Below are 22,823 nucleotides of genomic sequence, written 5' to 3'. Positions count from 1 at the left end.
TATAATAATCCTTAATATAATTCATTCTTTGTTTATATCGTTTTATCATTTATATTGCCACGAGGAATGAAAAAGATGCAAATCAATGTCGTGAAAAATTTTAATCTGTTCGACATCGATAACTTGATAGTAAACGATGCCATTTTCTAGATCTGAACAAGACATTTTTGTTAAATAAAAAAAGATATGTATATGTGTATTTAATTTTATTATCGTTCGTAGATTTTTTGTAACATGTAAAAAAATATGTCTTCATCCCCATACTTTCATAGTAATATATGATATCGATTGTATTGCATTTAATAAAAATTGAATTGGAATACTTATTCGCTATTCTAGAAATAATATGAAAATTATAAATTTAGTACGTAACGTTAATTATATCATTAAACTTCGTTTCAACAAATAGTTATTTAATGCTCTCTATTTATACAATCTTAATCAATTTTTATTATCATGTAAAACATTTTTAACAAACCGTATTACGCGTTATATACTTCTAATATAAGCTAATAATAAGAAGATAATAAACGTACGATGTAGTGAAAGATAATTGGCATGAAAAATGAATATCTAGAAGTTTCCATGAAATATGCCATATACTTTGTTGCTTTAGAATTTGTAAAAGCAACTGGCAGTATTCCGAAATTATTGTACATAAATTATTTGTTCGCATAAACAGTCGGTTTCTTGAATTTACGATCCGAATATTGTTGTTGTAGTGCATATCGATAAATTATATATGCATCTTGCGAGATATCATTTATCATTTAGAAACTTGACTCCAACATATACAGAAACAATCTCTTGCGGAAGATTTCTTCTTGTTGTCATAATAAAAAAAAAAATCTTGGAATTACTTCGGAAATGTTCATGCAACAGCTCGAGCTTCGGGTAAAAAGCTCTCCCAAAATTTAATGATTTGATTTTGGTGTAGCAACATGGATTCTAAATATTCTGTTAACTGTTTCTTAAAATCTTCTACTCTTCCCAACTCGAATCGTTCAACCTCTTTTTTAATCATTTTCGAGATATTGTCGAATTCTTCTTGACCTCTGTCTACTTTTGCTTCCCATTCGATAACATCGGTAGCAGCTTGGCTTGTTTTCTCAGTTCTACCGGATTGTTCTAGCCTTGCTTTCTGCTCCCGCTTTTTATTTAATATCATTTGAGCATGTTGCCGATTTTGGAAAACTTTCACTCGCTCATGGAATACGTCCTAAAATTGCCAATACAATGTTAATCACAATGTCATAATAGTAAATTAAAATACAACTTGATTATTGACCTTTATTGCTCCAATGAGCGCGACATAATCTCTTAACATTTCTCCAAATTGGTAAAGATCGCTATTGCTTTGTGCTTTTCTAACCACTTCTATCTTCTCCAAAGTCTCAGCCAGCTGAGCTAATGCCCTTCCTAAAGATGCGCCTGGTTCCCCATGACCAAGAACAGCAATTGATCTTGCTGTTGCACCGGTACACGTCGCTAATTCTCTTCTCTGATTATTTAAAGTGTCAACAGCGGAATGCAGTGCGCGTAATTGTATATCAAGGGAATCAATCTGTGAAGTCTTCTCTTCAAACCACTGCGTAATGAACGTGTAAAAAAGAAACGATGTTTCAATTCATACCACATTTTACAAAATTCTACGAGAGTAAACCTTTTTGTTTTTACCTTATCAGTTTCATCCATTTTGTATGTTATCTTGTTAACAGTTTCTCCGACTTTGTTAAAGAGTCTCAACACCCCTTTGCCGCTAAGTGCAGATGTATTGGTAGCTTTAGGTAATTCCATATCTATTTAAAAAAAATAAAATCTATTCATTGAGATTCGCTTAAAAAGATGCCGTACTTTTTGCTATGATATACCTGCTTCCAAAAATTCTCTGAAATCAGGATCAACGCTGAGCACTGGATGAGCCCCGGTTCTATTTAAGTATCTTTCAAGCGCAGACCTGCGTTTTTCAATAAATTCTGTAGAGCTGTTATTCTGTTCCTGACTCTTATCACCTGACATCTTAATCTTAGTTGTTCCTAGTTGAACAATTAATTACAAATCCATAAATAGATTGTAATGAATATAGAGATGTAAAAAAACTGATGCTCTTACCAATAACACTCTTTTCAGGAGCAGGAGGAATTATTCTACCACTTCTAAGGTATCTGTCCGTTAATTTGTCATGGAGTCCAAGAAAATCACTGAAGCGTCTAATGACGCTGAAATTTCGTTTTCTAAATATCGGCATATTTGTTTTGGTTTCAACTTTGTAGGCAACGTAAGCCCCCATGCCATCTCCAATTTTCTGAGGAGATGTTACTGTAATTTTCAAGAATACATCAGATGAATCTGCCGCTGCTACCTGTGGACAAGTATAATACAAAGCTCTATAACTTCAGTTCTAGGAATTATAATTCTTACGCCTTTGTCAGATATTTCATAATTAAATGTATACCTCGTCCGCCGATTGGCTTTGAATAATATTTGTTGATAATACATCAGCATTATCGTTTATGGGTACGTCGTGAAGGTCGCCTATGTCGCTACCCATTGGACCTAACGGTGGACTTAAAGGTCCCGGTGCAGGACTAGACACAGAAGAAAATGAATTTTCTTCAAGCGCATCTCGCAGCGTCAACTTTGGTAGTTCTGCTTGTGCTATGGAAATCCCATTGTACGGAGATATATCTTCCAATTGACTCTGATCCTACATATAAATAATATTAAGTAACATAACAATATATCGACGACATTTAATATCATAATAGAATGAATCTATTAATATGCATATGTTATTTTGTTTAATTATATTCGAATAATATTAAATCATGTAATACTGTCTGAAACAGTCGAGTAGATCCGGTCGAATTGTAAAGAAACAGTGAACGTGTCTAAGACTGTAAAGGGTTAAAACAAAGTAAAAGCAATATTTGTTTCAATTGACTGTTTCTGAAAGGCGAATAAGATAACTTCTGCACTGATTATAAAAACAAATGAGCCTGAAGTGCAGTGCATTGTTCGTGAAGTTTCCACGTACATGTGTAATAATATTATAAAACCTACTTGTACAGCTGACGCGAAAATATCCTCATCGTCGTCGTCCAAATCGTCGACTTTCGCCTCGTTTGAGTCGAAAAGCGGCGGAGATTCTTTAATATCAGCCATCTTAACGATTCTGTCAATCTACCAAGAAACTTACTGGGATCGGCCCCCTAAATAATGAATGCCAACGTCAATCGTTATGTATATGGCTATCGTGTTTCTCGCGGTATTCGTGTATTAGTGCGTTACAAACTTTTCAATTTAACTAGCGCACTGATTACACGCGCTCGCGTAAAATGTTGATATCAAGATTTGCAACTATATACTATTATTTGTAATAACGAAAATTTTCACTGCAGAACTCGGTTTATCGGATTTGAAAGTTAAATCTACATCATGTGTACGCACGAAGAATTATTTTATTTACGGAACGTAGAATAAATTGTTTGTCTAGTAATGAATTCATAGCGGCGCATTCAAAATCTAGAAAAACTAAATTATTTTTTATATTACTGTTAATTTATAAATAACTACTTGTAATATATTAGTACGATGTTTTTCACGTTATTACCGAAGAGTTCTGTTAAACGTTTCGAGAGCTTAGATATTTTTTAATACAATAATAAAACTATGTTTGCGCGTACAGAGTATAGATAATAATGGCCGGACTGTGTCGATAACTTTCCCTATGAAATTCGCACCGTGTAAAGAACCTTTTTTTACGAACAATTCTACGCAGATCGCCGATCTAATTGTCTAGCATTGCCTAGTACATTTTGCGCTTGACACGTTCACGATGTTTTTACCAACATATTCATAATTTCGATGATTTTATACGTGTTCCAGATAATATTTAAAATTTCGATATTATCGAACGATTTTTCCGCGGAATTGCGAAGCAAATAAAGCGAGACATTCAACGTGAAACACATATATGCTGTTTGCAATTGTTGTCATTTGACAGACAAAGTTTATAATAATCGCGAAGGATTTTAGAAGTTGTAAGCTATGAATTTAATGTCCAGGGAAGAAATTAATATCAGACGACTTTTAGCAAGGTGTGAATTAATGGCAAAAGATGATTCTCACAAGGATTGGAAACTGGAAAAGGTTGACAAGTTTGTCAAACATATGTTGCTTCGCTGCAAATGTCATTTAAAAGTAGGATAATTTATTATACTTATATTTTTTTAATTGTTTCAGTATATCCTTGCCTTGGATGACATGATCAAGCAATTACAAACATTACCAAGGTACATCTTAAAATTATTATTACTTATTGTTAACCGTGATATAAACTTGAAGCAAAATAAAAAAATCATTTTCTTTTAGTAAACCGAGTAAAGACATCATGATAGGCTACAATAAGAGAATAGATTTTTTAAAGGGTCTTGTAAACACAACGAAACTAACTAGTCCTGTGGACAGAGTGGCAGCAGTACAAATGCTGTCAAAAAGTTCTACAACATTTAATGATTTATTAGGTTCGAATATAGCGACGCAAATTCATCAGAAGACTACAGCAAAATATAATCAAGAATTGCGAGCAGAATTATTTCATAGTGACAAAGGTAACCGAATGGTTTTATGCAATGGTAAAATTTTGCCCTAATTTATTTCTTTATATGGCCATAAATTAGAATAGAATTTAAATGATCCAGTTCAACTGTAACACTGTGCATATGAAATAAATATCTCATTATATTTTTTGTAGGATCTTTGGAGGATGGTGTGAGACAAAGATTGTCTAGTACAAATATGCAAGATGAAGATTTAGATGTACTCTTAAAGTACAATAGAAATATTCAGGAAAAGATTGCAGAAAACATGTTGTCGATGACCAGTAGTATGAAAGAACATGCACTGGCAGCAAATGCTATTATAAAGAAAGATATTGGACTCCTTGAAAAGTCCGATAAATTGACAGACGTTAATACAAATAAATTAAACACGCAAGCATTGAAATTGAAAGAGCATACAACATCGTACTGGAGATGTTGGATGTGGGTGATGATAGCATTTGTTCTGATTGTTTTTTTTAGTAAGTCACATTTGAAATATACAATCCCTCATCCTTCACTTCTCCATATTTATTGTCCAAGAAACATAATTTGTGCTCAGAATATTTTATATTTAAATATTGTATGTTATACGGTATATTTATATTTATTTTTCAGATATGGTATTATTTATGAAAGTTGCGAGAAAGAGAGTTTAAACATTGAATCTACAAGTGTACATATATATTTTCTAACATTGTAACAGATTTAAATCGAATACGTATGACTTGTATGCATTGACAGAGTGCACAACTGTGAACAGTGTTCACACTTCACATGGAATCATTGCTGTTATCATTATTAGAAACATGTCTACCATGATGAGTAACACACAAACACCTGCACCGCCCAAAACTACTTGGAAGCCTGGTAAATAATAAGAAATACGAATAACAAATTTAGTTTGATCTGTGGTTATTGTAATTGCTTGGTACACAATAATTATGTGCTACATGTATACTAAACATGTGTCTGTCTTTATATATTTCTCTTCCTGTTAATAAAATGTTTAAATTAAAAAAGTAAACAATGATTAAATCATTCACATTAACAAAAATCACATTAAACGTGCCTGTTTAAGCATGCGAATCTGTCTGTCTATTACATATGTCAATTACTTGCCGCAACTAACAGTTAACAGGTGTCACAATTCTATGCTTCATTTTCCTTAATTTCATTGAATTAGTCATATTTTCATGAATTTCTTTTTCTACATTTAATTTGTTACCTTTTTTCAAGGTAAAGTCAAAGTCATGCGAGCATTGTATAAATACACAGCACAAAATGTAAGCATGCATATGGGTTGTTTGTGTAATCACTTCATTAAATGTATGTAATAATTCTATCAACATGATTCACTTTCTTAGACAGATGAGCTATCCTTCGATGAGGGCGATCTCCTTTATGTTTATGATAAAGATGAAGAGCCCAATTGGTGGAGAGCAAAGTGTGGAAATCAAGAAGGTCTAGTACCTGCTAATTACGGTTGGTTTACAATTAGATTTAGAGTTTCTCTGTATTATGTTTTGCATATGCTAGTAAATTAAAGAAGGAAATATATTTATAGTTGAAGAACAAACCGAGGAAATTGAATTGCCTTTACACGATGCTGCGAGACGAGGGAATCTTTTGTTAATGAAAGAATACATGAAACAAGGAGTTTCAGCCACAGCTTTGGATACAGTGGGTAACACCTCACTGTATTGGGCCGCGCGTGCTGGTCATTTAGATTGTGTAAAAGAGCTCCTAAGTTTGCCAAATCCTATTGTTAATGCTCAAGTAAGTAAATGGTAGTAGGACTGTCTTCTGCGGATTTAATTACAAATATGCACCTCTTAATTATAGAATAAAATGGGAGAAACTCCATTGCATGCAGCAGCAAGCCGTGGACATATAGACATAGTAGATTTGTTATTAAAATATGACGCGGATCCAACAATAAAAAATAACGATGGTCTAGTAGCTGAAGAACTATCCTCCGATATAGCAATAAAAAATATGATACAGCTCAGTCGACAGCACTATGATAAAACATATGGCTACACAGAGGATGATTACAATGATGAGAGCGATTAAGGAAGCAGAGACTTCATATTTCTATTCGTTAATTGTGATTACTACGACCAAATAGTATTTTGTTAATACATAATTATATAGTAATATAGGAATTAAGTTAATGTTTAAAACGTTATTTTTATTAAAAATGATTTATAATTAAATTAATATTTAATTATTGTTATATAATACATAACGTTGTCCTGTAAAACGTAAATTTTTTACTACTGTTTTTGTACACGTAATTAAGATTGAATATACTATTGATACGAGAAATTTATATACACTTGTACATTATTTAACAGTCGTTCCTTTACTTACATAATTAAAAATTCGCTCAAATGCTTAACATCATTCAACAATCTTTTTTTATAAAATATCCAGAATCTTTACTTTTAATGAAGATTTATTATGATATAATATACAAATGTAAAAATGGCCTAATACTGTTTATGTACTATGTTTACTATACATGAATATAAAACTTAATATTTTTATTATTCCTAACATATTTGTAACAATTGAAGCAGTAACTAGGAGTTGCACTTAATCTTGTTTTAATTGAAAAAAAAACCATTTCATGTGTCACTCTTTCAATGATACTATTTGTAAGCCACTCCACATAATTTATTTATTTATATTTTTTTGTTAAACCATCTGTTGAAATCTAATCTCAATAACAATTGAGCTAAGTGTTCTCCGCTAGGTTGTGCACGGACTCTATTCAATGTTTTAGTCAGCCAGCACATTAAACTTTCGAGGGTGGCAGATAACGTTTTGAGTTCTTCTTTCTCCGTTAAAAGTAAGTTGCCCACTTCCCACATCGACGCTTGCAAGATAAAATCGTCGCAGAGTCGCAGCAAAAGTTTTATCAATTTATTTACCTATCAAAGAATATTTGATAAATACGTGAATCATGCGATTATTAATATATAATTGTTCAAATGTATTAATTCGGGCGTACGTACAGGATTCTTACGTTCCGTTGTGCCTTCCAACAAAAATGTCTGAGACATAACATTCGCTAAAAAAGTATTGTGCGCTTTTTGCACATCTTCAAAATTACGAGTAATTTTCATATTCGTTTCCATTATAGTATATTGACTTTCTAGCACATCCACTTGCAAGTAGTATTGTAAATTATCAATAATAAATATTAAATTATTTCTTAGCTGTATTACACCTATATCGCTGAAATTTAAAAAACGATAATAACATAAACATTGGGGTAACACACGTGTCTTTATATAAAAGGTATCAGAATCATATCTTACATATTCTTATAATACATGTGGTCGCTCCATAGATTCCACAGACCGATTTGAGTTTTTTTTACTCTCAATAGAAATCGGAATAGAATATTGTAATCGGATAAAGCCGATGGACTAAATAACAATTGTAACGGCCATATAACTTTGTACTTTAAGATGATCATCCCCCATCCGCGCCGTTCTATATTCAATAACAAAAAAAAAATACTATTAAGTTAAAGTGTATGATTATTTGAAAAATATAGTTGAAGATATAGTTTCTTCGTAAAACAAAATTATACCGATAGGATCTTCCCGCTCCTTGTCCGTGATCTCGGTACCATTCGCATCGGTCTCGTCGCTATCTTCCACTGGAATTGGTACTAAAAAATTAAAGCTCTCCATAGCACTCTCGTCGTTCAAGTGCAGCTTCCTTAATGCAATTTGAAATGCTAAATTGATATCTCTGGAAGTATGATTTGTTGGCGGTTTGTTCAGTATATGCGCGGTCAGTCTAATAAATTCGAGAAACAAATCGCCCCGTCCCATTAGAAAAAAGTCTTTCACTAATTTCAGTTGCTGTACCAGCTGAAATTCCTCGACAACAATTCGATATAATAATTCGGTCACGCAGCATTTTAATTCGTCGATTATACGCTCGAACTTAGCGATATTAAAAATAGGGTTCTTCTGAAGTTTCTGAATTTTAAGAAAATACTCGTACTCTTTGTCTCCCCATATAGAAAATTCGATTTGATCGTCTACTGCAAAATCTATAAACAAGTAGAGACAACTTTAATACATTCATTTACCATACTTATAATAGAACATCGTGCAAACTATTTACCTTTTTTTTGTCTTGGATCATTTCCAAACATTATGATAGTTTGTCCTATAGTTAAAATCTTAGTCGCTAACGAAGGTCTAATATAGAATGGTAGCATATCCATTTGAACACTGTAATCCCACATATCCGTGTTTAATTTTACAGTTTTCGTATCGGCGGGATTGTTTTTATTGTCCGCCAGTATTAAACTGTTTTGTTCGTTCGATATTTTCTGGATGAAAAACTCATTGTACGTGTCCTCCAAATGACCATACAAAAGCCAACTTGTTAATTGTTTGTAGAAAACAATATGTATACAAAGGGACATCCTAAATAGCAACAAAGAATTTAACAAGCAAGCCATTAACATAATGATAACATAGATCACTCACTTTTCCAAAGCTGTTTTCACTTGTGGAATACCAGTGTAAGTATTCAAGTGTAAACATTGTAACAGTTTACAACCGTGAATTTTTAGTGCCTTAATCTAAAACGATGCGAAATTGAAGTATACATCTACTATATTTTTAGTTACTATTAACATGATATTTCTATAGACTCACTTCTCTTATTATAGAATTCAGAACAAAGAATAAACCCGTATACTTTTGGACACGGCATAAAATTAACGATACCGGTGTATAACTGTCATGAAGAACTATATTCTCTAAATCAACAATCTCCTCGCGGAACGGTTCTAAAGCTTGATCCATTCCTTCGCAGAGAGCTTGCAAATATAAACCTTGTGGTAAACGTTGCAATTCTATAGAATAAAAACTAATATAAAATAATTACAGTCAGGAAAGTTAGATCGCGCTGAAATATAGAATATCGTGAATTCTAATAAATAAACTATCGTATACCTTCGTCGGATTTCGTAACATCGAACGTATTCACTTGAATAAATTTTCTAATAATATTGCACTCCTCAACTATGTCCAATATTTTCTTAAGTAATGCACGTTCACCGGGATGCAAATACTTTTCGAGATCTACAGCCTGAAAAATGGTAAATCGAAGATATGAACATTTTGGAATTGTTATACGGAAAATCGTGCAGGACCATCTTAACCTTACATTTGTCTCCAGTATCTCTAAAACATTTGTCGAACATCCCCATAATGACAGCAATACCTCGTGCAACATTTTAGTAACGTCTTTCGATACAAGGAGATGTCACTCCTTTACATCGAATGAAATTGCATTACAAGCTTAACATTTGATGATAAACATACATTTCCCTGACATTAAATTCTTATTTATTGCCGGCAGAGAAAAAGTGACCCATGGTTTCAGTTTCGTGTTACCAATTCCGCGTAAGGGACGGTGCTGCATCAGGTGAGAAAATAACGTACGATACTAAACAATATGGCGAGGCATTACTGTATTAATGAAAAATAGTGACCAATGAGGGCTCGTCTCTTTTCTTTTTTCTTAATAATACTTCAATAAAACTTCTTTCGTTAATAGGACTTCGGGAACTCCCCATTTCTTGGTTGTTAGATATTTTTGCGATACCCTGTATACTTTATACATAAATTTGATCTTATTTAGTTCTATATTGATCCAATGCTCCGATGGCAGCACCATACCAGTCGCACCGTATTGCTTGCATCAACTCTGCCATAATGTGCCAATATTTAATGCCACGATCGATCTTATGACACAAATATAAAAATACGATACATAAAACAATGATTTTACGATATTTACCTTTACCGATTTTGTTGCATTTACAAAAATCTATGGACTATTTTAGTATACGCGAAAATGGAGATACATGCACGCAAACGTAGCGTACATTGTGCAGTTGAAATCAACATGAGATAAATGACGTATGGTCTGTCAATAACTTGAAGACGAGATGTGCCCTATTTAAATAGCCCATATAAAAAGCAATAAAGGAAGCCGGTAAATTGAAATAGTTACAAGATGAAAGTAATTTGCGCCGCTAAGAATTGTAAATACTCCTCGGAAACTGAAGACTCGACGCGTGTTATTTTTATTAATTTTCCTAACGATGACACGTAAGTTTCATTTTAAGAAGCAAATTTATTTACTCTGTAATCGCGGCTTAATTAAAATGTTAATGTTCCTATTTATTTTTACGTTATTATAACACCGCTGTATATTGCTTATTTATACAAAGAGTTCATTTCTTTCAGGTCTAAAATATGGGCACACAACTGTGGCAGAACTGATCTTTTAACAAAGTCTAATGAAGAATTACATTTAAATTATTATGTATGTTCTCATCATATTGCAGATCACCATTATATGAACAAAACGGACCCTATTATCATAGACCAACATGCTGTTCCCACGTTATTCGAATCGGATGACATAGCAAAAGAAAATGCACAAAATATGTTTGTCAGAAATGAACGAATGGAAGCAGCAGACAATGTGGAATTAACAGATTGCGATATAGACGTTGAGATGGATCAGTATCAAGATATTACTATTAGATTTTCAAATTTATGTAGGATATGTGGAGAATCCTGTTTGGATGGTATAGAGATCTTCACCGAACTAGGTTTAGAATTAAAAATAAAAGAAAAAATTAATTTACACTTACCGATAAATCCTAACGTGGAAGATTTAATGCCGCAAAAGATATGCACCGATTGTTTTGATAATTTGGAAACGGCGCATTTATTAGTGATAACGTCTTTAAAAACTGATATGAGATTGAAAAAGTTTCTAAATATTAAAGACCGAGTACGTATATTAATTCGTTTCCTGATTGTAAATGAATAACTGAATATATCTTAATTGTTTTACAGTTAAATTATTATGATAACAAGTACGACGAGATAATAAAGATGTGCTCTTCCGAATTAGTAAACGAGATGTACATGAATAGAACAATTCATTCTATGTCTATAGAATTGTCGTCTAACGATGGACGGGAAATGATAATGAATCAGGATATGTCTACAAAATTGGATTACCCGGAAGATATTGAAAGAAAGAAAGCTAGCTCTCCAAGTAATATAAGGAAAGAAATTCAGTCCGAACTAAATAGGCTGATCGAATCGTATGGTGACGAAAGCAAAGAGGATGGTTCTATAAACGAAATCGTAACGAACGATATATCGAATGGTATCAATGACATCGCATCTTTCCATTGTAAAGATTCCTTTAAAAGTCGAGAAATATTTGAGAATCACAAAATATTATTCAACGGGGATGAAATAGTAATAGAGAAAGAGAAAGAAATAATTAACAATATAAACATTAATGAATCGTTGGAACTTTCTAATTGCAAATCTTTTCACGAGGAAAATTACAAGATCTCGGATAAACTGTACACAACAGGAGAATACTGCAATGTTAAAAAAGATACCGATAATGGGAATGCTGCTGCGATAGCGGAAACAAATAAGAAATGTGGTCACTGTAGATCTATTTACAGTACTAAAAAGGAACTATTAAGTCACATCGCAGAACGTCACGAAAGTCAATTATTATTCGCGTGCCTTATCTGTGATAAAAATTACGAGAAATGGTCTAGTTTAGACGTTCACGAAGCCACGCATAGAATAGATAAACCGTATCTATGTGATTTATGTGGTAAGAGCTTCAAACACTCTAATAATTTAAGGGGTCACAAAAGAACGCATTTGGACGACTCGAAAAAGAAACGGCACGTCTGTGAAATTTGTGGGAACGCGTTCAGATCTAGGTAGAGTTTTAATAAATGCTGTGGATTTTTAAAAATGATGTACCGCTTTTCTATTATTCAACGTATGTGCACAATTTAGATTTCACTTGGGAGAACACATGAACCAGCACAACGGCAACAAACCCTACTGCTGCGAGAAATGTGGCAAAGCTTTTTACAAGAGAATACAATTAAGACAACACAAATTGTCTCATGGCATGAATAAACATGTTTGTCCAATATGCGGAGCGTCTTTCAATCGTAAAGGAAACATGAATACTCACCTTAAAAGGCATAGCAACGGTGATGGAATGTACACCTGTAGTGTAAGTATACCACTGTTGCAGTCGGTTACGTAATTGCGAGAGTAACAAAAAATTGTTTTGTTTTTTTTCTTATTCTAGATCTGTGCGTGCAAATGCAAATCGATGAGCGAGCTGAAACTGCATCGAAAAAAACATACGGAGGACAATGTTACGATCACTACCGAGAAAAAGTATTCCGATCAAACGGAATGGCAATGTAAGATTTGTAACCAGTTGTTTGCCGCGCGTGCTGATTTTTTAAATCATGAACGCATGCATAAAAGAGAGAGGAGCGTGGAGTGTGATATTTGTGGCAAACGATTGGCTACTAAAAATTCTTTGATTTATCATAAAAAATCTATGCATTCCAAAGCAAGGCCTCATATGTGCCAATATTGCGGGGAGGCGTTTGTCTCCAAAGAAGCGCGTCTGATACACGAAAGGATCCATACCGGGGAACGTCCTTACGTTTGCAAAATATGTAAAATGGAGTACAAGTGTTCCAGTAATCTTAATCAGCATATGAAAATTCATTCGGATGTTAAACCCCATAGGTGTATATATTGCGATAAAAGTTTCACGCGTAAGGGTGCGCTGGTTGTTCACGTAAGAATCCATACCGGTGAAAAACCATTTCCGTGCGAAACGTGCGGCAGAAGATTCTCGCAAAAGAACGACATGTTGAAACACACGAAAACGCACCATGCGAAAATATTACGGTGCGAGAAATGCGACCAAGTTTTCGCGAGAAAGAAAGATATTTTAAAGCATCTAGTGCTGCATAAACAAAGTGACCTTATAGCTTAAGAATATCCAAACGAGCTCAAACAAATGCGATTTTATAGAATGTTTAAATTAGTCTGCGAGAAAAGAGCATAGAATTGTTTAAAAGAACTCGCTGCATCAATATCATATGAAAAACAGACTGCAAGACACAATCAATTAATATAATAATTAATCAAACTTCAATAAAATAGATTAATTATATTTTGCAGTATTATTATCTGCATTCTGGTATGATATCGATTTAGTAGATACTTCTAAATAATTCTGTGGCATCGGTTAATTCTTCCATACCTTAATTTTGCCACAATTAATATTTGACGACCATCTGCACCGTGCATGTAGGGCAGGTTTAGTTCAGGCGTCTACCGCTATGCGGTGATAGTGTTTCGTGGTCCATAAATATGCTATTTAAAGAAATACCATAAATACACGTAATTATGGCAACCTATAGTATGGAACCGATGGATAGCATTACCAAGAACATTTTTAGGTATATAATATCTCAATTATCATATTTTAGACGAAGTGTTAGCAACGAAGAAAATAGGAATGTCTCGGTTACGAGCGTGGCGGATGATCAAATATGTCGGATAGTTGGACTACGCCCCTATTTTTTTCTTCCTTATCACTTCGACAAAAGTCGGTGGTTTGCCGTGGTCACAAATAATAGTCCATTTCGCTTCCCCCATCTTCACTCCCTCATTTTCTCGTTTCTATCCTCGTTCCATTTCTTAAATCCTTCATTTTCCTTTCCTCTTTTTAAACGAAAATAATCCAAACAAAATACATGTATTATATGCAGGCAATGCAATGGAAGCAATATATGCGCTGCAGCTATTTCATCTAAACAACATAGACAAGTGATAATAGAAGAAACAGGAACTTTGGTTCGATGAACAATTTGCAGAAGGAAATCAAGAACAGTATGAGCGAGAGTATGAGCAATCATGCTATAAATATCAAGATTGCATTGTTCAACTGTTATTACACATCTAATAGACGATGGAAGTCATGCATAAAGAGCAAGTATAAATACTCGAGCAGATGCTATAATACGCGCGTTATCTAATTTTTATAACCCGTTATTTCTTATCGGGCGAAAAACTGAATAATATTCAAGTTTTTATAAGCTGCTGGATAACACCACGGCCGAGGCTATAGCTATCTTCTTAGACGAGCGAGATAATTATTCGCAGACTATATTTTTGTTACGATGTACCTGAACAAAAGAATGTTTCTGTATTCATTCGAATAAAAATTCAGAAATCATTTTTACCTCGTCGATTTATCATTACGAAGTTACGTGGGAAGGAAAAAAAGGGGGTCAGAAAATATCACAACACCATTATTATATATAGAATAATACTCTTTATTGTTTTTGATAGTTTTTGTTGTTGGTTGTTGTCCATATCGTGCGTTATTCTTTTACTTTTCATCAGGTTAATCGTTTTTTGCGCTGCATTTGTTATATTCCCATTTTTGTTTTTTTCCTGTTTATGCTGATCTCTGCTGCTGGGTATTTTTTTGGTAAAACGGTATGCGATACAACTTCACAACTTTGAAACGAAAAATTAAAACGAATGAAAAAGAAAAATACGGACATGTCCAACCACTCGGGGAACTGTGCGTTTCGCGTGTGCCGTGCGTGTTCCATAGACCACTTAGGACTAGAGTAATTGCGATTCTTGCCTCTTTTCGTATATTTCTTTTTTTGTTTCTTTTTTTCTTTTCCTCTTTGTTTGCAATCGTTAACAAATCTCGGCGATCGGTCGCGCGCCCAGTGACAAAGTCGCGAGCTCGCATATTTCCCTAGTTATTCGTTTTTTTGTACCCCGCTGATACCCCCCTCCCCCCATACACTCTCTCATTTTACTACACATTTTTTTTTGTTCTTTAGACGCGATCTCGTGACACGGACACGGAGTTACACAGTCGAGTGATCGGCACACGTACGAAGATACAACCGTGCATCTTAAAATTTTCCTAGCTCTATTAAAATGGCCGCACACGCGGCTCGTATGGCGAACGTACCCCAATCGGGACGCGCGTCGATTTTTAGGCGATTACGGTCTGTGAATGCGCATGATTTTTCAATTTTTTCCGACGAGCCGAGAATTACGCGAACGTGTAAAGACGAACGTTCGCGACGAAGAGAAAACAACGCCACGGGGGTGAGTTGATTGGAAGAAGATCCACGATGGATGTAAGTATCGTACGACGTGTCTTGGGGGGGTTGGGGTGGTCTCGCCTGAAGATCGACGTGGTCCCTCGGGAACGTGCATTCGCTTCACGCGCCCGGCGCGATTTTCGATGCAACATCATCATCTCTCATCGTCATCGTTTTACTCGCGTCACCTTTTTTTTCCTTTTAATTAATTAACTCTGTCTTTCTGTAACCGTCTTCTCCGCGCTACTATTTACAATGTACAGTGTCGTGTGTTTTTCACCTGTCCTAGGTAAGGCGGTCACGAATGGGACTCGTTCGTCTCGGTAAACCGTTCCAGTGAAACCTGCATTGTTCCGCGCCGTCCTCGGTTGTTTCGGACCGATGTGTTCGGAACCGTGGCCGGCGGACACCGCGGCCCCTTTCTCCTAAAACGACACGAGAAGAAAGAGAGAGAGGGGGACCGGGTGTCCGCTGTTCGCGGTCGTTCGACGTCAAACGTAATAATAATAACATTAATGATATAATCGTAGCGATAATAATAGTATTAACCGTACAAAAAAAAAAGAGAAAAAAGGAAAAAAAAAAAGAAAAGGCTCGAGGACGCTGGTTCGTTCGCGAGGCGGCCCACTCGAACTGTGTCGCTACACATCGGTTTAATCCGGGTTTAATTGCTAACTAATTCTCGTTCAGATATCGTGTAATAGGAACTTAATCGTACGTCTTCGCGCCAGCCCAATTCGTTTAACCCTTCACAGGACAACAGAGTCGACACGCCTCGGGAATCCTCTGCTCCTTCAACCCTTCGACTACGCGGAACGTAAAACATAATTTGGTGGCACGTTGTCTCCCACTTTCTTTCGCACAACTATTTTTCTTGACATCGTAAACCGAATATTAGCAAGCTCTTTTCTAAATGTCTAGTTTCGTTCAGAAGATGAAAGACTGATATGGGGTGGAATTTACTGTATTCCGATACGGTCGAAGGATTGAAGAACCAAAGCGTAACAGAATGACAAATAAAATATCAACGCGTGTCCCAATGTACGAGAGGCTGTCGTCGAACTCGTGTCCCGTAAAGGAGTTAAGAACGCAACACCCCCCCTTGCGACGAGATCGCGTGCCGCGGCCCTCCGTTACGGTGGACAACTGATCGCTCCAACATGGAGAGCGGGAAATTTGTCGATTAAGCTAGGAATTTCTCGCAAACTTGGGGCCGGTCTGACCGTATTATCTAAACTCGACGAGCACGTAAGAAACGTTCTGGAAGAGCTGCGCTATCGATGAACGTGGATGACAACAACGGAACGATCAGTTGGTCCGCCTCGCGTAACTCGGGGGCCGGGCGACGGTAATCGTCGATCCGGTCGCACCGTCTGTTCGAACTGAATTTGAGTGGAGAAAAGGGCCTCGTGGGCCGCCCGCAAAATTGCTAGCGCCGCCATCCGAACGACAACGAGATTGCGCGAGTCCCCGTTACCGCTTTGTATCACTTATCACGGTAAATATATATAATAATCTTATATATATACTTCTTGTTTATATATACATATATATATATATAATGTTTATATATGTATATATATATATGTATATATAATATATAATATATAATATCTTATATGTATATTTTCTTCACATTATACCTATTATATCATCTTTTATTCTTCGCTTAAACGTACTTCTGCGCGTGCGCTATTTATACTATGTACAATGATTCCGTTTCACGTGTTATAATCGTAGTCCCCGAAAAAACTGTTCGTTTACACACACCATTTGTCGTCAGAACAGAAGAAAAACGCGCGCGCGCGTCGGCGCCGAAACGCACGTGTCTGCCGCGGGTTCGTTCTCGTCGTTCTCTTGCACGGTCGCGCGACTCCTGAAACACGTCTGTGCGGAACACACCGCTGGACTATGCCCGGCGTACGCGACGACTCTCTCTTCGCCCCCGTCCGCTGAGACGTTCCCTCCTTTCATATCGGTACACGACCGGTACCGTGTTGTACTCGAGAACGCGTTTCAACGCGGCTAAGGTACATCCGTGTAAAAGTACGAAATTATTTCCTGTCCGACGAGCGCAGCGCCCTCCACGCTTCTTCATCTTCTTCTTCCCATCGAGGAGGAGGAGGAGAGCACGTCTGCACACCCGCGCTTGGCACTCCGCACGACAGATCAACTTATCGGGCCCCGAACTACCAATCTAACGGCGATGAGTATTTGTTTTTCTTCCGTTGTCTGTCGCGGACACACGTTCGTCCCTTGCAGCGGCCAAAACAATTTTCCCTATCGACTTCACGCTCGCTGTAAAAGGACGAACACGCGTTACGGACTACCAAGCCGAGAGAGCCGATCCACAGGCGGAGCCGTTCGCGAATCGATGAGCGGGGAAAAGCGACACGCGCGAGACGCAACAACGCGATGGACGAAATTTGTTAACAATCTAGCGTACGTTGGTGAGGCTCGCGTGTGCCAGCTGCTCCCTTCCCTCCGACCGCGTTCGCTCTCTCTCCTCGCCGGCCTACCATGCAAGAAAACAACTCCGGAGACACTGTTGTCAACCGCGAATATCTCTCTTTCTCTCTCTCTCTCTCCCTCTCTTTCTTACTTCGTGTACATGTGGGGTTTGTTGTGTATGCGTGGTTTCTGTTGTCACACCGAAATTGTAGCTCGAATCGTAGGTACACCGCACACCGCGGAGCTAGTCGTATCCGACGCGAGCAGGACATTTTCTGGGTTCTATATACCGGGTGGATCGGTAGCAGAACTTGAATTCTAGTCGGGGCACTCGAGCAGCAAAACACCAGAAGAATATTCTGCTCGCCGGATATTTGGAACTCGTGGGTGTCGTCGTTTCAATGAAATGTACGTGTGTGACCATATCGTGTCCGAGACGCGTTTGGCGCTGTTCGAAATGATTCCTCTCGTATTATGTTTACGGGAATATCGGATTCGTAAAAGATCGAGAGCCCGGAGAAGAGTCGATTCCTCGCGGTTCGAATTCAAAAAAAGGAAAACCAAAATTAGAAGATGGAAAAATCTGCCAGAGCTCGCGGATTCGCGGTTGACAATTATTTCGACTTAGCACGTACTGTTTGTGTATGCGCGTTTGTATGTGTGTGTCTGTGTCTGTCTGTGTGTATCTATATACATCGAACTATTTAGCGTGTCTCCATGTACAGTCGTGTCGTTGTTTAGATCCTCTGTGTATGTGTGTACGTATGCTTCCCTGTATGCGAATGTACGCGTGTTCCTGTCTCTCTGTTTCGTGCGCGCCTTGTCGGCTTAACGCTGAATTAATTACAGTTCAAATCGCCCTCGCAAAACGTTATTATCTATCGGTCATTTCTTTTTGTTCTCTCGCGCAATTAATCAGTCGATTTATAAAGTTTATTAACTTACATCGTTCGTTAAATCGTGTATTCACGTGTATGTGTGTGTATATGGGTGTTCGTGTAGATGCTTGTGTTTCTCTCTCTCTCACTCTCTCTCTCTCTCCCTCTCTCTCTCTGTATACGTATGCGTGTATGGATAGACTCGTATTTAAAGTTCGCTTAACCTCGATTTAAGTATAGCTGCTCTCTGAATTGGGTATTCTGCGGTTTAGTGGACGTTGAGGACGAGATCTCGCGCGCGCGCGGATCGCCGCGGTTTCCTCTTCGCGAAGCGCGTCTTGTCGAGAGTTTTAATTAAATCTCACCAAGTTCCACCCCAGGTAAATTTGGTCACCTTCGCACTATGTCCGTCGGCCACACTATTTTATACGTAATATAGTACATTTACGGGAGATCAGTGGCGCACAGTGGCCTTCGCGCGACGGTCCGAAGGGACCGGTTTATCGTTAATCCCGATTTCTAAAATGCAGGTACATTTGTTTAAGCGTCGTGCGCCAGAACACCGGATGCGCGTGTGTGTCTCGACCTTCGAGCGCACCTCCATCCAACGAGGTATCCCTCGCGGCCTTTCCTCCGGCAAGAGTACTCGGCGGCACGGGGCCCTGGCCCTACTCTTCTCGAGACGGCGCGCCTGGATGGAGCCGCGTTCGATCACACCGTGTCCTGTCCACGACGTCAGGACGTATTTAGACTCCTCGACGAAGACTGCGGGCGATCCGTGCGAATGTACGCACATTGGCTGTGTGTATACAGAAGTAAGCACCAGGGTGTAATCGTCCTAGCACCATATCGATTCTTTCTTTTCTATGTACGAACGCGCGTGTGTACAATACGTGTGCATGAGCGCGCGTACTCGCGCGATGTGTTTGTGTGTGTGTGTGTCTCTCTCTCTCTTTCTGTTTCCGTCGATAGGATGTTTCGTGTGTTGCTCGTAGTGTGTGTGTGTGTGTGTGTGGGTACGTGTAAAATGTTCTTCCTCTATATGCAAGTATGAGATGTGTAGTATAGGCCACGGCGGTTATGTCTTATAACGTGTAAGTGTGTACCGTTAGTGTAATACAGTGTATGGCATTGATTAATCGTCGGCTGGTTTCATTTTTTCCTTTTAATGTCTCTCTAATCCGAAGGAAAAACATCGATCGATGGATACTCCTCCCTACTTCGATTGGCCGTCACGAGCGACGAGCCGAGGACGTCGCTGAAGAGTTCTCAACGCCGGCCGGCTAGGCGAGCGATACCCGAATCACATTTGCCAACACACTCGCGAATTACGAACGAGGCGGAGAGGGACGATGGTTTTCTTTTCCATAGATCGTTTTTCGGTCGGTCTCGTCGCGTCAGCGTTGCCCGTTTAAACATTTTCGAGGAGAAGGCTCTATCTTGCGCTCGTCAACCGCATCGCCGGCCCGGGGGCGTGGACGTTGAAAGCTCTGAGACTTTTCGTTCTATCTCACTCTCCCTCCCTCTCTCTCTCTCTCTCTGTATCTGTCTCATACTTTCTCTCGTCTCACACACACTCACTCTCTCTCTCTCTCATTCCCATTCTCTCTATCTCTCATTTCTGTCTGACGTGCCGGTGGCGACATTTCGAGCGACCAGGAAACTCATACGTGTGCCGCCGTACTCGCAGGTGCAACTGCAAAAACAGATCGTTTCGATATAGTATAGTAATTGGAGGTGGTTGGTAGAAGCCGGTCGAGGACCCGTTTTCGCAATAATAAGATTCATCATCAAAAGGATCGTGACTTTCAACATCTATTAACGATCGGCAAGAAACGATGCGAAATCAAATTTGTTCGGATAGATCGTTGACGTTGAATCTTGTTAAGTCCGAACCCACGTACGCTCTCCGAGAAAAAGACTCGCTCGCTCGCGGTTGTTCACGACTTTTGTTACCAACCTGGCAAGTTTGTTCGTAGTTGAAACGAACTCGCCAATTGTTTCGAACAAAAGCATAGAACCGCGACAAGGATAGAAAAAAAAGTACAGAGCTGTTTGGCGGCGAGGAGCGCACGTGGGTGAGACATTGGTGTTCTAAAAGCGAACTCGGGTGCTCGTCGATTGATAAATGGTAATCACCTCTCTCTCGGTTTCGCATGCCCTAAAGGTATGCGCCATTGAGATCCGCCTACGTCTGCACCTGCGAGGGCAGCGTGTCACGACGCGCAGCCCCATTTCCCCGGCAAGGGGGGGCACGAGCATGGTGTTGCCGGTTGCGGTGGTAGTGGAACGTAATCGAGAGAACCAATCGGTGCGTAATTGACACGAACGGTAATAAATAAGAAAAAGAGGACCTCCTGTAGAGTCGCCGACCAGGCGTCGCAGTTTCGAGAGAGGGCGGCGGCAATGGCGGCGGCAACGCCGTCGTCTGCGCTCGGCCCGCGGTTCTAGGTGTTAGCCGCGCATTATTTGCTCTGTGGCATCAGCGGATAGAAGTCGATGAGGTGACTCAACGATGTCAAAATCGGGGGCTATGATCCAACGCACATCAACGACTCGTGCGTACTACTGCTGTTTCCCGCGGTCGCGCAGGCGCTGCCCATGTTGCTGCTGCCGCAGCTACCGCTGGCCGGCGTGGCTAGATGTTGCTGTTGCTGGTGGTGTTGCTGTTGATGCTGCTGGTGTTGCTGCTCCTGCGCCGTCGTACTCCTAAGGATGTCGTCGGCGGAAAGGGGCGTCAGCTTCCATCCGGGCATGAAGTCTAAGTCTAGGTCCGGACCGATGTCGACGTCGAGCAGCTCGTTGTTGTTCAGGGGGTCCAGCGGTGACTGACTCGATAGCGACAGCACGCTGCCCCAGTTGATCGAGCGACTGTCGTCGCTGTCGCCGATGCCGGAGTCGACGTCGGTCTCGTTCGAGGAGGTCGGCGGCATCGGGAACGGCGTCAGCCTGCCCTGCTCGGGAGGTTGCAGTTGAGCGATCGGCGCTGGTATCACCGGCTCCATGGGTGGCGGACTTCTGTCCCTCTCCATCTCCCGTTCGAGATGCCTGAGCGTGTTGCAGATCAGAACGGACCGGTGCAGGCTCGGGTCCGGGAACTGGCGGTACCTCGCCAACTTGCACATCGAGATGTTCAGCACGGCCAACCGCCTCTGCCTGTAGCAGGCTCTGCCGCGCCGGCACCAGCTCGACCTCGAGCCCTCGCAGCACCTCTCGTTCGCCCGGTAACTCGAGCCAAGCTCCAGATAACTCTTTCCGTTCTCCTCTCGCCGTATCGTCGGCGGCTCGTAATGGTGAGGCGCGCCCCACTGTGGCTGCGGCCTCGACAGTTGGCTGTAACCGTTGCTGCCAACTGGACTGTTGGCTCCACGCTGGTGATGGTAGTAGTGCTGGGGATGATGATGCAGATGCGCCACCGTCGACGCCGGCGGCGCCGAGGTCGGCGTCGTAGAATGCTGCTGCTGTTGCTGCTGCTGTTGCTGCTGTTGCTGCGACGCCTGATGCTGCTGCTGCTGTTGCTGCTGCTGCTGCTGACTCGCCGATGTCGGCTGACATGGATTTATCTGCAGGCAAGGCGGGCTCACTTCCATCTCGTAGTAAGACGCCTGGTTCTGGCCCAGCGGCTGCGTGTAAGTGTCCTCCATCGCCCACCAGCTACCCTCCACTCGGCCCAACTTCGATGGGCTCTCGCCCATGTCCATGTCGAACTCCATGCAGCCCACACCTCCCTCCAGTTTACGTTTTCCTGCCGTGGCCTGCAGACCCATCATTGCACAACTCTAAAACCATACAAATTGCAACGTTAGAATTACTGTCGGCCGTCTGCACGCGATAAAA

The 22,823-nt window shown here is 39.4% G+C and overlaps 6 protein-coding genes across 12 annotated transcripts in view; 3 read left to right on the top strand and 3 right to left on the bottom strand.

Moving 5' to 3' along the window:
• Nucleotides 1–189: 189 nt before the first annotated feature.
• Snx1 (sorting nexin 1) lies at nt 190–3,630 on the bottom strand. Of its 2 annotated transcripts, XM_078183125.1 has the most exons (8): nt 3,614–3,630; nt 3,064–3,212; nt 2,456–2,707; nt 2,113–2,362; nt 1,872–2,036; nt 1,678–1,799; nt 1,289–1,588; nt 190–1,219 (listed from the first exon to the last, which is right to left on the bottom strand). In XM_078183125.1, exons 2-8 carry the CDS (start codon nt 3,163–3,165, stop codon nt 872–874), a joined length of 1,539 nt encoding a protein of 512 aa, XP_078039251.1. In that variant the 5' UTR covers nt 3,166–3,212; nt 3,614–3,630; the 3' UTR covers nt 190–871. The 2 variants fall into 2 exon arrangements, with proteins under 2 accessions (XP_078039251.1, XP_078039243.1); XM_078183117.1 differs by lacking the exon at nt 3,614–3,630 and having other exon boundaries at nt 3,064–3,299.
• On the top strand, nt 3,529–5,359 carry Use1 (Vesicle transport protein Use1). Its single transcript, XM_078183135.1, has 5 exons — nt 3,529–4,152; nt 4,246–4,295; nt 4,375–4,613; nt 4,757–5,083; nt 5,220–5,359. Exons 1-5 carry the CDS (start codon nt 4,051–4,053, stop codon nt 5,258–5,260), a joined length of 759 nt encoding a protein of 252 aa, XP_078039261.1. The 5' UTR covers nt 3,529–4,050; the 3' UTR covers nt 5,261–5,359.
• Nucleotides 5,345–6,925, top strand: LOC144471264 (osteoclast-stimulating factor 1-like). The gene is made up of 5 exons (XM_078183146.1): nt 5,345–5,471; nt 5,841–5,887; nt 5,969–6,086; nt 6,169–6,380; nt 6,447–6,925. Exons 1-5 carry the CDS (start codon nt 5,411–5,413, stop codon nt 6,675–6,677), a joined length of 669 nt encoding a protein of 222 aa, XP_078039272.1. The 5' UTR covers nt 5,345–5,410; the 3' UTR covers nt 6,678–6,925.
• On the bottom strand, nt 6,837–12,708 carry Grip75 (gamma-tubulin complex component 4). 3 transcript variants are annotated; one of them, XM_078183064.1, is made up of 9 exons: nt 12,684–12,708; nt 9,596–9,731; nt 9,296–9,495; nt 9,125–9,219; nt 8,754–9,061; nt 8,209–8,679; nt 7,931–8,108; nt 7,625–7,847; nt 6,837–7,540 (listed from the first exon to the last, which is right to left on the bottom strand). In XM_078183064.1, the coding sequence occupies exons 1-9, from the start codon at nt 12,693–12,695 to the stop codon at nt 7,292–7,294; spliced, it is 1,872 nt and encodes a 623-aa protein (XP_078039190.1). In that variant the 5' UTR covers nt 12,696–12,708; the 3' UTR covers nt 6,837–7,291. The 3 variants fall into 3 exon arrangements, with proteins under 3 accessions (XP_078039190.1, XP_078039182.1, XP_078039198.1); XM_078183056.1 differs by lacking the exon at nt 12,684–12,708 and adding an exon at nt 9,810–10,148; XM_078183072.1 differs by lacking the exon at nt 12,684–12,708 and having other exon boundaries at nt 9,296–9,509; nt 9,596–9,722.
• LOC144471205 (uncharacterized) lies at nt 10,299–14,745 on the top strand. Of its 2 annotated transcripts, XR_013494225.1 has the most exons (6): nt 10,299–10,759; nt 10,898–11,453; nt 11,519–12,420; nt 12,500–12,725; nt 12,804–13,980; nt 14,293–14,745. XR_013494225.1 is itself a non-coding variant. In XM_078183038.1 (5 exons), the coding sequence occupies exons 1-5, from the start codon at nt 10,665–10,667 to the stop codon at nt 13,509–13,511; spliced, it is 2,487 nt and encodes an 828-aa protein (XP_078039164.1). In that variant the 5' UTR covers nt 10,299–10,664; the 3' UTR covers nt 13,512–14,745. The 2 variants fall into 2 exon arrangements, 1 of the variants encoding a protein (XP_078039164.1); XM_078183038.1 differs by having other exon boundaries at nt 12,804–14,745.
• Nucleotides 14,746–14,837: 92 nt separating this feature from the next.
• The window catches only part of Tara (SERTA domain-containing protein 2 taranis), a 47,340-nt gene continuing 39,354 nt past the window's right edge, over nt 14,838–22,823 (bottom strand). For 2 of the 3 annotated variants that reach the window (XM_078196447.1, XM_078196461.1), the window contains exon 2: nt 14,838–22,765. In XM_078196447.1, the coding sequence (XP_078052573.1) occupies nt 21,518–22,765 (1,248 nt within the window). In that variant the 3' untranslated portion in view covers nt 14,838–21,517. The remainder of the gene's footprint in view (nt 22,766–22,823) is intronic. The other variant, XR_013495357.1, reaches the window with a different exon arrangement.

Source organism: Augochlora pura, chromosome 1, assembly GCF_028453695.1.
Source record: "Augochlora pura isolate Apur16 chromosome 1, APUR_v2.2.1, whole genome shotgun sequence".
Taxonomy (NCBI): Eukaryota; Metazoa; Arthropoda; class Insecta; order Hymenoptera; family Halictidae; genus Augochlora; species Augochlora pura.
This window is presented reverse-complemented; position numbering and strand designations above follow the sequence as displayed.

Excerpts from the sequence above, each read along its gene's own strand:
- LOC144471205 (XM_078183038.1), top strand. The coding sequence starts at position 10,665 with ATGAAAGTAATTTGCGCCGCTAAGAATTGTAAATACTCCTCGGAAACT. Across the intron at positions 10,760-10,897 it reads AATTTTCCTAACGATGACAC|GTCTAAAATATGGGCACACA; the intron begins GTAAGTTTCATT and ends CATTTCTTTCAG. Across the intron at positions 11,454-11,518 it reads TTCTAAATATTAAAGACCGA|TTAAATTATTATGATAACAA; the intron begins GTACGTATATTA and ends ATTGTTTTACAG.
- Grip75 (XM_078183056.1), bottom strand. The coding sequence starts at position 9,878 with ATGTTGCACGAGGTATTGCTGTCATTATGGGGATGTTCGACAAATGTT. Across the intron at positions 9,732-9,809 it reads TAGAGATACTGGAGACAAAT|GCTGTAGATCTCGAAAAGTA; the intron begins GTAAGGTTAAGA and ends ACCATTTTTCAG. Across the intron at positions 7,848-7,930 it reads CACATGTATTATAAGAATAT|CGATATAGGTGTAATACAGC; the intron begins GTAAGATATGAT and ends TTTAAATTTCAG.
- Use1 (XM_078183135.1), top strand. The coding sequence starts at position 4,051 with ATGAATTTAATGTCCAGGGAAGAAATTAATATCAGACGACTTTTAGCA. Across the intron at positions 4,614-4,756 it reads ATTATTTCATAGTGACAAAG|GATCTTTGGAGGATGGTGTG; the intron begins GTAACCGAATGG and ends TATTTTTTGTAG. Across the intron at positions 5,084-5,219 it reads TGTTCTGATTGTTTTTTTTA|ATATGGTATTATTTATGAAA; the intron begins GTAAGTCACATT and ends TTTATTTTTCAG.
- Snx1 (XM_078183125.1), bottom strand. The coding sequence starts at position 3,165 with ATGGCTGATATTAAAGAATCTCCGCCGCTTTTCGACTCAAACGAGGCG. Across the intron at positions 2,708-3,063 it reads TTTTCGCGTCAGCTGTACAA|GATCAGAGTCAATTGGAAGA; the intron begins GTAGGTTTTATA and ends ATTTATATGTAG. Across the intron at positions 2,363-2,455 it reads AAAGCCAATCGGCGGACGAG|GTAGCAGCGGCAGATTCATC; the intron begins GTATACATTTAA and ends ACTTGTCCACAG.
- LOC144471264 (XM_078183146.1), top strand. The coding sequence starts at position 5,411 with ATGTCTACCATGATGAGTAACACACAAACACCTGCACCGCCCAAAACT. Across the intron at positions 5,472-5,840 it reads CAAAACTACTTGGAAGCCTG|GTAAAGTCAAAGTCATGCGA; the intron begins GTAAATAATAAG and ends CCTTTTTTCAAG. Across the intron at positions 6,381-6,446 it reads ATCCTATTGTTAATGCTCAA|AATAAAATGGGAGAAACTCC; the intron begins GTAAGTAAATGG and ends TCTTAATTATAG.